Source organism: Nipponia nippon, unplaced genomic scaffold, assembly GCF_047370975.1.
Source record: "Nipponia nippon isolate SJK-2023a ecotype South Korea unplaced genomic scaffold, ASM4737097v1 scaffold_35, whole genome shotgun sequence".
Lineage (NCBI taxonomy): Eukaryota > Metazoa > Chordata > Aves > Pelecaniformes > Threskiornithidae > Nipponia > Nipponia nippon.
Window position 1 is genome coordinate 2,298,788 of NW_028262353.1, and position 11,428 is coordinate 2,310,215.

The 11,428-nt window shown below is 68.7% G+C and overlaps 2 protein-coding genes across 2 annotated transcripts; one reads left to right on the top strand and one right to left on the bottom strand.

The window, feature by feature from the left end:
- The first annotated feature begins 4,214 nt into the window (after positions 1-4,214).
- Positions 4,215-7,966, top strand: LOC104009169 (uncharacterized). The gene is made up of 4 exons (XM_087771621.1): positions 4,215-4,262; positions 4,723-4,805; positions 6,206-6,307; positions 6,418-7,966. The coding sequence occupies exons 3-4, from the start codon at positions 6,232-6,234 to the stop codon at positions 7,224-7,226; spliced, it is 885 nt and encodes a 294-aa protein (XP_087627747.1). The 5' UTR covers positions 4,215-4,262; positions 4,723-4,805; positions 6,206-6,231; the 3' UTR covers positions 7,227-7,966.
- Positions 7,967-8,093: 127 nt separating this feature from the next.
- PFDN5 (prefoldin subunit 5) lies at positions 8,094-11,047 on the bottom strand. Its single transcript, XM_087771633.1, has 6 exons — positions 10,929-11,047; positions 9,666-9,768; positions 8,979-9,010; positions 8,728-8,802; positions 8,504-8,609; positions 8,094-8,400 (listed from the first exon to the last, which is right to left on the bottom strand). Exons 1-6 carry the CDS (start codon positions 10,998-11,000, stop codon positions 8,321-8,323), a joined length of 468 nt encoding a protein of 155 aa, XP_087627759.1. The 5' UTR covers positions 11,001-11,047; the 3' UTR covers positions 8,094-8,320.
- Positions 11,048-11,428: the final 381 nt, after the last annotated feature.

Genomic DNA, 11,428 nt, shown 5'->3' on the forward strand with positions numbered 1-11,428 from the left:
GACGGGGACGGGGACCCGCCGCTCTCCACCCTCGCACCCCCAGACCCTCCCGGGGGCCGCGGGGGCTCGGCGGGGGGGCAGGGGGGGTGCAGAAGGCGATGCCGAAGTCACCCCAAAACCCCGATGCCTGAAGCCGGTGCCGAGCTGGGCGCGATCCCGCTAACGAAGGCGCCGGCCTCGTTGCATAATTTCCAACCATTTTTTTTGCCGGCGGGGGGGGAAACGCGCGGGGTTGGAGCCGGAGCCGTTACACAAAGCTGGGGGGGGGGGGGGGGTTTGGGGGGGCTCCGGCTGCTCGTTTTTCCCCCCGTTTCCCCCAAAACCCAGCCTCGTGGAACCCCCCAAATCCTCCAGCCCGGGAACGTTTTCCAAGCAGAGCAGGGGGGGAAAAAAAAAACCCCACCAAACCCCCGAATCCGCGATTCCCCGGCACCGCAGGGACCAAGGCCCCCCCCGTCCTCCCCAGCGGGACCGATCGCTCGGCTGGGGGGTGTCGTGGCTTGGGGGGGGGGGGGGGGGCCCATTTTCCAAGGTTTCAACCCCATTTTTTTTGACTCGCCGAGCGGAAAAAAGCATCCGGCTGGCGGCGAGGCGGCAGCAGGGCCGGGGGAATGGGATGACGCTGGGACCTTCCTGTTCCCGGCCTCCCCCGAACGCCAACCTCGCGCCCGGGGGGCCCACGTCAGCCCTCGCCCCCCCAAACCCCCTCACCAGGGACCCCCCGAAACCTCGACCGTCCCCTCCCAGACCCCATCGCGCCATCCCGTCCTTCGGCCTCGGAGAGGTGAGTCGCAGGCCGGCGGCGTTGGCGGTGGCGGAGGGGGGGGACGGACGGACGGACATGGATGAGCCGCTGTCCTTGGGGTTGGCTTTGGGGGGGGCCAGGAGAGTGGGGACCCCCTCCCCAAAAACATGGGTGACCCCCCCCATCTTGGGTTGGGGCTGGGGGGGAGCCGCTGGCGGTGGATTGGGGGGGGGGGATCCCAACGCTTCGGTTTTCCTTTGTGCCTCGCGGCCCCGGCGCCGCAGGCCCCCCCCCCCCCCCCCGATAAATGGGGTTTGGGGGGGGAAACTGAGGCAGGGAGCGGGGATGGGGTGGGGAGGGCGATGGCGGGGGGCTGGGGGCCGCATTGGCCTCGCGGCGCCCGTGCCCCCCCCTCCCCCGGGGCGATGCTGTGAGACCCCTTCGCCCCCCCAGATGCGGGTGGGGGGCTGGGCTCGGCCCCCCCCAGCCCCGTTTGCCCCCCAACACCGGGGAGCTCGTGTGGGAAGCGGCTCCGGCCCCTCTTTCTTCTGCCCCCCCCCCCCAATTTGGGGGGGCCCACTTTGGGGTTAAAGGACACGCAGGGGGGCCGTGCCTCAGTTTCCCCCGCCGCGGGGGGTGGCACCGGGCTGGGAATTGGGCTTTTTCAGCCCATTTGGACCCCAAAAGGGCACGGGGCCCCCCCAAATCCCTGAGCAGGGCCCCGGTGCTGGCGGGCAGAGCTGGGGGCCCCGGGGGGGGGGGGGGGCCCTGGGAGAGGAGCCAGCACCCCCCGACACCCCGGGGGGCTTTTGGGCTCGGGGGAGGGGGGGGCGAGGCGGGGTCCCCGGGGGGGCACTGGGTAGCTTTGGGGTGCACTGGGCAACCTGGGGGGGCACTGAGCAGCTTTGGGGTGCACTGGCCACCTTTGGGGTGCACTGGGTAACCTGACAGGGGGCACTGGGCAGATTTGGGGGTGCACTGAGCACCTCGGGGAGGGCACTGGGCAACCGGGGGGGGCACTAGGCAGCTTTGGGGGTGCACTGGGCAATCTGGGGAGGCACTGGGCAGCTTTGGGGGTGCATTAAGCACCTTTGGGGGGGGCACTGGGCAACCTGGGGGGGCACTGGGCACCTTTAGGGTGCACTAGGCAACGTGGGAGGGACACTGGGCAGCTTTGGGGTGCACTGGCCACCTTTGGGGTGCACTGGGCAACCTGGGGGGGCACTGGGCAGCTTTGGGGGTGCACTGGCCGCCTTTGGAGTGCACTGGACAACCTAACAGGGGCACTGGCCAGATTTGGGGGTGCATTGAGCACCTTTGGGGTGTGCCAGACAACTTGGGGGGGCCACTGGGCACCTTTGGGGGGCACTGGGCAACCTGGGGGGGCACTGGGCAGCTTTGGGGTGCACTAGGCAACGGGGGGGGGGGGGCACTGGGCAACCTGGGGGGGCATTGGGCAGCTTTGGGGGTGTCTTGAGCATCTTTGGGGTGTGCCAGGCAACCTAGGGGGTGCACTGGGCAACTTTGGGGGGGCACTGGGCAGTTTTGGGGGTGCATTGAGCACCTTTGGGGTGTGCCAGGCAACTTGGGGGGGCATGGGCACCTTTGGGGTGCACTGGGCAATCTGGGGGGGGCACTGGGCAGCTTTGGGGTGCACTAGGCAACCTTGGGGAGCACTGGGCAACCTTGGGGGACACTGGGCAACTTTAGGGTGCCCTAGGCAACCTGGGGGGGCACTGGACAGCTTTGGGGTGCACTGGGCGTCTTTGGGGGTGCACTGACCACCTTTGGGGTGCACTGGACAACCTGACAGGGGGCACTGGGCAGATTTGGGGGTACATTGAGCACTTTTGGGGTGTCCCAGGCAAGCCGGGGGGGCACTGGGCACCTTTGGGGTGCACTGGGCATGCCGGGCAGGGGGGTGCAGGCATTTTTGGGGTGCACCAGGCTTCCTGGAGGGGTGTGGGCATCTTGGGGTGCAGCGGGCACCTCCAGGGCACCCCGAGGGGGGGCTGTGGGCAACTTTGGGGTGCACAGGGCACCCCGGGGGGGTGCAGGCAATTTTGGGGTGCACTGAGCATCTTTGGGGTGGTACAGGCACCAATGGGGGACCCCGGGAGGGGGGTACAGGCATCTTTGGGGTGCAGTGGGCAACCTGGAGGGGATGCAGGCATTTTTGGGGTGCACTGGGCACTCCAGGAGGGGGTACAGGCACACTGGGGGTGCACTGGGCATCCTGGGGACGGGTGCGGGTTCTTTTGGGGTGCACCGAGCATCTTTGGGGGGGTACAGGCTCCCGGGAGGGGGGTACAGGCACTTTTGGGGTGCAGTGAGTATCCGGGGGGGATGAAGCCACTTTTGGGGTGCACTGGGTGCTCCAGGAGAGGGGTACAGGCACATTTGGGGTGCAGCAGGAACCCTGGATGGGGATTCAGGCACTTCTGGGGTGCAGTGAGCACCGGGGGGGGGGGATAAAGACATTTTTGGGGTGCACAAGGCACCCTGGGGAGGAGGATGCATCCACTTTTGGGGTGCACTGGGCGAGCAGTATGGGCGCTGTAGGGGTGCACTGGGCAGCCTTGGGGGGATGCAGGCACTTTTGGGGTGCACAAGGCACCCCAGGAGGGGGGTACCGGCACCGCTGGAGCACTGTGCCAAGGGGGTTCCGGCACTTTTGGGGTGCAGCTGGAATCGTGGGGGGGATGCAGGCATTTTTGGGGTGCACTGGGGACCCCAGAAGGGGGTACAGGCACCGTTGGGGCACCAGGCATCCCGGGGGGGGGTACCGGCACTTTTGGGGTGCACCGGGCACCCTTGGGGGGATGCAGGAACTTTTGGGGTGCACAGGGCACCCTGGGAGAGGGGTACCGGCACCTTCGGGGTGCAGCGGCCATCCTAGGGAGGGATACAGGCATTTTTTGGGGTGCATCAGGCACCCCAGGAGGGGGGTACAGGCACTTTAAGGGTGTACCTGGGGGGGATGCAGGCACTTTTGGGGTGCAGCGGGCACCCTTGGGGGGGCTGCGGGCACTTTTTGGGGGCAGCGGTCACCCCGGGGGTGGATTCAGGCATTTTTGGGGTGCAGTGGGCACCCTTGGGGGGGATGCAGGCATTTTTGGGGTGCAGCGGGCACCCCAGGGGAGGATACCAGCACTTTTGGGGTGCAGCAGGCACCCTTGGGGGGGGATTCAGGCATTTTAGGGGTGCAGCAGGCACCCCGGGGAGGGTCACCGGCACTTTTGGGGTGCAGCGGGCACCCCAGGAGAGGGGTACAGGCATTTTTGGGGTGCAGCGGGCACCCCGGAGGGGGATGCAGGCATTTTTGGGGTGCGGCGGGCACCCTGGGGGGGCACCGGCAGTTTCGGGGTGCGGCGGGCACCCCTGGGGGGGCTGCGGGCACTCTCGGGGTGCGGCGGGCAGCCCGGCCCCCCAGCTCCCCCCGGCGGGGGCCGGGCCCCGCGGAGCCGCCGCCCCCTCGGGCCGGGCGCCGGCGGAAGCGGCGGAGGCGGCGGGGCCGGTGAGCGCGGGGGGGGGCCGGTGAGCGCTGGGGGGGGCCGGTGAGCGCGGGGGGCCGGTGAGCGCGGGGGGGCCGGTGAGCGCGGGGGGGCCGGGGCCGCCGCTCCCGCTCCGGGCGATGCTCGGGGGGCCCCTGCGCCCCCCCCGGGCCCCCCCTCCCCGGGCCCGGCTGACCCCGGCCGCCGCCCGGCCCCGGGACCCCCGGCCCGGTGCCCGCCGGGAGGGGTTCAGGGACCCCCCCCGGGACGGACACCCCCCCCCACGTGCTGCAGGACCCCCGGGGGGGGGGGTCGGCCGGGAGCAAAGGGCACCCCGGGACGGGGGGGGGGGGATGCGCAGGGGTTGGGGGGTGTTTGCAGCCCCTCCAGTCCTGGGGGGGGGGCAGATGGGGGGGGTTCACATGTGTGTGTGTGTCCCCCAGTTGGGGGCTGTAACCACCCGTGTCCGTGTCCCCCCCCCAGATCTCGGGGGCCCACGCCAGGGCAGAGCCGTGGGGCCGAGGCCGGAGCAGCAGCGGGACCCCCCGAGACCCCCCGGAGCCCAGGTAATGCGGGGGGCCGGGGGCGCGGGGGGGCCGGGGGGGGCATGGAGGGATTTGGGGGTCATGCAAGGGGATTTGGGGGGGCACAGAGGGATTTTGGGGTGGCACAAGGGGACCTGGGGAGGGCACAGAGGGATTTGGGGGGGCACAAGGGAACCTGGGGGGGCACAGAGAGATTTGGGGGCCACAGAGGGATTTTGGGGTGGCACAAGGGGATTTGGGGGCCACAGAGGGATTTTGGGGTGGCACAAGGGGACCTGGGGAGGGCACAGAGAGATTTGGGGGCCACAGAGGGATTTTGGGGTGGCACAAGGGGATTTGGGGGCCACAGAGGGATTTTGGGGTGGCACAAGGGGACCTGGGGGGGCACAGAGGGATTTTGGGGTGGCACAAGAGGACCTGGGTGCGGCACAGAGGGATTTGGGGGTGGCACAAGGGGATTTGGGGGGGGCACAGAGGGATTTTGGGGTGGCACCAGGGGGTCTGGGGGGCACAGAGGGATTTTGGGGTGGCACAAGGGGATTTGGGGGGGCACAGAGGGATTTTGGGGTGGCACAAGGGGACCTGGGGGGCACAGAGGGATTTTGGGGTGGCACAAGAGGACCTGGGTGCGGCACAGAGGGATTTGGGGGTGGCACAAGGGGATTTGGGGGGGGCACAGAGGGATTTTGGGGTGGCACAAGGGGATTTGGGGCAGCACAGAGGGATTTGGGGGTCACGCAAGGGGATTTGGAGGGCACAGAGCGATTTGGGGATCACAGGGGATGTTGGGGTCACATAAGGGGATTTGGGGCAGCACAGGGGGATTTTGGGGTGGCACAGAGGGATTTGGGGTGGCACAGAGGGATCTGGGGGTGGCAGAGAGGGATTTGGGGCAAGCAAGAAGGGACCTAGGGCGACACAGAGGGATTTTGGGGTGGCACAAAGGGATTTGCGGAGGCACAGAGGGATTTTGGGGCAGCATGAAGGGACCTGGGGCGACACAGAGGGATTTTGGGGTGGCACACTGGGATCTGGGGTGGCACAAGGGGATTTGGGGAGGCACAGAGGGATTTTGGGGTGGCACAGAGGGATTTGCGGAGGCACAGAGGGATTTTGGGGCAGCATGAAGGGACCTGAGGTGGCACAGTGGGATTTTGGGGCAGCAGAAGGGGATTTGGGGTGGCAGGAAGGGACTGAGGGGGGGTAGGGGCACAAAGGGACCTGCCCCCCGCCAGCCGCTCCCGTCGATCCCCACGGCTCCGAGCCCGGCTCCCGGCACGCTGCGGTGCGGCCGGAACACGCAGGAACCGAGATGCGAATTGTTATGGGGTGGCGGAGGGGAACTGGGGATGGGGTTGGGGAGCTGGGGGGGGGTCCCCGTGTTCGGTGGGGGGGGCTGAGGGCTCCCCACTGCCCTGCAGGACACCGGGGTTCGCCGGCCGCCCCCATGGAGCAGGAGGAGCCCTGCGTGGTGGAGCTGCACGACTCGGACGATGGGGACATGGTGCGGAGGGTCTACATCGGTGAGGAGGGGACGATGGCGGCGCTGGGGAGGGGGAACACGGCCCCGGGGGGTGTCTGTCCCCGGGGGGGGTGTGTCTGTCCCCTCCCCAGCCTCTCTCTGTCCCCGCAGCCGACGACGGCATCGTGAGCGACTGCGAGGACGAGGTCCTGCCCCACGAGATCATCCAGACCGTCATCCCCCACAGCCCCCTGGCCCCCAAAACCAAAAAACGAGGGGGACAAGCCAGCTCCGGCGCCGCGACATCGACAGGGGGGGGCTACGGCGAGGAAGAGGAGGGGGAAGGCGTAGGGGGACGGCACCGGGGCGGCCGCCAGCGCCCCTTTATCTGCAACGAGTGCGGGAAGAGCTTCAGCCACTGGTCGAAGCTGCTGCGGCATCAGCGGACTCACACCGGGGAGCGGCCCAGCACCTGCGGGGAGTGCGGCAAGAGCTTCAGCCAAAACTCCCACCTGGTTCAGCACCGTCGGACGCACACCGGGGAGAAGCCGTATCGCTGCGGGGACTGCGGCAAGAGCTTCAGCTGGAGCTCCAACCTCATCCAACACCAACGCATCCACACCGGGGAGAAACCCTACACCTGCGGGCAGTGCGGGAAGAGCTTCACCCAGAGCAAGAACCTCATCAAGCACCAACGCACCCACTCGGGCGCCCGGCCCCACCGCTGCGGGCAGTGCGGTCGCGGTTTCGCCCAGAGCACCAACCTGCTGAAACATCAGCGGGTTCACGCTGCCCGCGGTCAACCCTCGCCCTGCCCGGAGTGCGGGCAGAGCTGCCGCGACGGGGCCGAGCTGGAACAGCACCGGGCGCAAGCTCACGGCCACGAGCCCTACATCTGCGTGGAGTGCGGGGAGAGCTTCGCCAAGAGCGCCACGCTCAACCGCCACAAGCGCGTCCACAAGCCCCTCTTCGTCCGCTGAGGCCGGGGGGACGCGCACGGACCGCGCTGCGGGCGCGGGGACACGGTGACACCGCGCCAGGGGACACACGGACCGTGCTGCGGGCAGGGGGATGAGGTGACACCACGCCAAGGGACACACGGACCACACTGCGGGCAGGGGGACAAGGTGACACCACACCAGGGGACACAGGGACTGCGCCAGGGGCACAGGGACAGGGTGACACCGCGCCAGGGGACACATGGACTGCGCTGCGGGCAGGGGGATGAGGTGACACCATGCCAAGGGACACAGGGACTGCGCTGTGGGCACGGGGACAGGGTGACACCGTGCCGGGGGACACACGGACCGTGCTGCAGGCAGGGGGGATGAGGTGACACCACGCCGGGGGACACAGGGACTGTGCTGGGGGCGCGGGGACAGGGTGACACCGCGCCAGGGGACACACGGACCGCGCTGCAGGTGGGGGGACGGGGTGACACCACGCCGGGGGACACACGGACTGCAGTGCGGGCAGGGGGACAGGGTGACACCAAGCCACACCGGACCCCACTGCGCTGCGTGTGGCCCGCAGCGGAGGGGGGCTGGCCCTCGGTGACCCCCACAGGGGCTGTCCCCTATAGATGTATATAGCGGGGGGCGGGGGGGGGAACGCGTAGGGTAGAAGCCAGGGGGTGCCGCCAGGCAGCCCCTGCGCCGGGGCAGCGGAGCGCGGCTGCACCGGGCCTCAGCCGTAGAATAAAGTTGTTCTGTTCGGGGGAACGTGGATTATTTTTGTCTCGGGGGGGTAAAAAACCCCATGGGGGTTGGGTGTTGGAGAGGGAGGGAGCAGCGGGATTCCCGGGAGCAGCGGGATTCCCGGGATAAGGCTGCCCCAGAGCACCCCGCTTCGAGGAGTCTCTTTTTTTATTCCATGCTGTGGCAACGAGGTGCTGCCTACAAAAAGGGGGAGGCTGGTGCTGCCGGGCACCGCCGGGGAAGGGAAAAAGCCACTGGAAAACCAGGACGGGGAGAACTGGGATGGGGGGGGGATGGCGCCACGCCCCACGGCTCCCTCCGGCCTCCGCTCCCGTCCCAGCGGCGACGGCGAGGAGGGCGAGGCGCGAGGCCGAAGGCTACACCTTGGTGGTCGCACCCTGCGCGGCTCCCAGGGCTGTGAGCTGCTGGATCTTCTGGCTCATCATTTCCACGACGGCTGCAGGGAAAGAAGTGGGGGGAGAGGTGAAGGGGGGGGGGAAGAGGTGAAGGGGGGTCGCTGGGGGGGCCCCCCAAAAGCGGGGAGGGAGGCGGGCGCTTACCCTGCTTCATGGCGTGTTTCTCCTGCAGCGCCGGCTGGATCTTCTCCATCTGCTTGGTCAAGAAATCGATTTTTCGCTTGAAAAAGTCTCGGGCGTCGTCTGCCGTCTGAGGGAAGGGAAGGAAGGGGGGGGTGAGGGGGGGTCTCTGCGGCACAAACGCGGGGAGCAGCCCCCGAGCCGCCCCCCCAAACGCGACAGCATCCCCCCCGACGCGCGCCCCTCACCTTCTCCACGTAGTAGCCGGTTCCGATATCGATCAGGACGCGCTCAACGTCCGAGAGCTTCCCGGGGACGTACATCTGGGAGGGGGGGTGTCAGGGAAAGCGGGGAAGCGGGAGGGTTCCGCGGCTCCGGCGGGAAAGCCGGGGAGGGAGCGCGGCTGTGCCGGGTGCTGGCAGTGCCGGGTGACGCCGGCGGCGCCCATTTGGCACAAACAGCCCCGAGGGGAGCAAATGTGGGGGGCAGGAAAGGATACGGAGCTGGTGAGCGGCACCAGCAGGTCCTTCCCTGCGGGGGAAAAAAAGCAAGCGGTGAGGGGAGCCTCAACATCTGGGCAGGGCGTGGGAACACATCTGGGCACCCCCCACCAGCCCCCCCCCGGGCACAGGGTGCCAGAGCCCCGGCTGAAAGCGCCGACACGGGGACGCGGGGTTGGTACCTCGGAGCGGAGCGGGGCTTGGTCCGCCTCGCCCCTGGGAGGAGGGAGAGATCTGGGGGAGGAGGGAGCGAGGAATTTGGGGGGAAAAGGGAGCGAGGGGGGGGGGGGGGGGAAGGGGGAGAAAAGGGAGCGAGGGGGGGGAGGGGGGAGAGGAGAGAAAAGGGAGCGAGGGGGGAGAGAAAAGGGAGCGAGGGGGGAGAGAAAAGGGAGCGATGGGGGGGAGAGAAAAGGGAGCGAGGGGGGGAGAGAAAAGGGAGCGATGGGGGGGGAGAAAAAAGGGAGCGATGGGGGGGAGAAAAAGGGAGCGATGGGGGGGGAGAAAAAAGGGAGCGATGGGGGGGGGGGAGAAAAAAGGAAGCAATGGGGGAGGTGAGGAGAGAGCGATTTGGGGAAGCAATCTGGGGGAGCAGCCAGGGCCAGCAAGGCCAGGAAGAAGGCTACCAGCCCCTGGGGGGTTGGCACGGCCCCCCCAGGCCCAGCCGGGATCGGGGGGACGCCACTCGCCTTCGTTGCTCTTGTTGAGGACGTTGAGGCAGTCCTTGGCTTCCACGTACTTGGTCTGCACCACCTTGAGCTGGGCGATGGAGGACGAGAGGAACTCCACCTCCTGGCAGGGAGCACGGCCCCCGTCAGCGGGGAGGGGGGGTCCTGGGGCCGGGGGGCGCGGGAGGGGGCTGGGAACGGCACCGGGGGGGGGGGGGGGGGGGGGGCCCAGGGGGGCCCCTGGCCGGGGTCACACATGGTGACATGGGGCTGGGGCACCTCCGGCCTTGTCACCCGCCCGCCTCGGCCACCCAGTGCCCGGTCTGGTCCAGTAACGTCACTCCCAGTCCAGTCTGGCCCAGTACATCCCCTCCCAGCCCAGTCTGGCCCCGCACATCTCCCCAGTCCTCCACGGCCAAATCTGGTCCAGTGTGTCACTCCCAGTCCAGTCTGGTCCAGTACATCTCCCTCCCAGCTCAGTCTGGCCCCTCACACATCCCCCAGCCCAGTCTGGCCCAGTATACCCCCCACCCTCAGCCCAGTCTGGCCCCACACATCCCCCCCAGCCCATTTTGGCCCAGTACATTCTCTCCCAGGCTCCACAGCCCAGTCTGGTCTCAGGCACCCCCCTCCCCATTCCCTCCAGACCAATTCAGTCCGGTACATCCCCCTCCCAGTCCGGTCCAGTAACCCCTCCTCCACGTCCAGTCTGGCCCCACACATCCCCCCCAGTCCCTCCAGCCCAGTCTGGTCCAGTACATTCCTCCCATCCCAGTCTGGCCCCACACACCGCCCCCCAGTCCAGTCTGGTCCAGTGCATCTCCCCCCAGGTCTGACAAGCCCAGTCTGGCCCCACACATCCCCCCCAGTCCCTTCAGAGCAAGCCAGTCCAGTACATCTCCTCCCCAGCCCCCTCCAGCCCAGTCTGGTCCAGTACATCCCTCCCCCCCCAGCCCAGTCCGGCCCCACACATCCCCGTCAGCCTCCACAGCCCAGTGTGCTCCAGTACATCCCCTTCCCAGTCTCCTCCAGCCCAGTCTATTCCAGTACACCCCCCCCAGCCCAGCCTGGCCCCAAACATCCCCCTCCCAGTTCTCCCAGCCCACTCTGGTCCAGTACCACCCCCCAGCCCAGTCAGGCCCCATAAATCATCCCCCAGCCCCAGGGCCCAGGCTCAGCCCCCACATCCCCCCCCAGCCCGGTCCCACACAGCCCCAGGCGGGCGGGCCCGGCCCCACACGGCTCCCCCCGGCCCCACACGGGGCCCCCCCGGCCCGGCCCCACCTGGTCCAGCTGCCCCTTGAGCAGCTCCAGCTGCGGCAGCGTCAGCTCCCCCACATTCACCGTCTGCGCCATCTTGGGCCGCCGCGACGCTCTGGCACCGGCCAGCGCCTCTCGCTGCTCGCCGGAACGCGCCCCCTAGCGGCCGGCGGCCGGCAGCGCTCGGGGGGGGGAAGGCAGCACTCCCAAAAACCGGGGGGGGGGGCAGCCCCCAAAAACCGGGGGGGGGGGCAGCCCCCAAAAACCGGGGGGGGGGGGCAGGGCTTTTGCACGGCCCCAATAACCCCCCCAAGGGAAAAGGGTCCCCTCCCCAGGGGCAGATGCTAAGACCAGCGCTAGCACAGGGACGGAGCCCCGAGCAAGGAGCCCCCCTCCCCATTCCCAGGACTCCTGGGGTCCCCCCACCCCAAAAACCAAACTCGATGGGGGGCAGAAGCAAAGGCTGGGGGCTCCGGGTCACCTCCAGTAGCAGAGGAGGGAGGGCTGGGGGCTCCAGCCTTGGG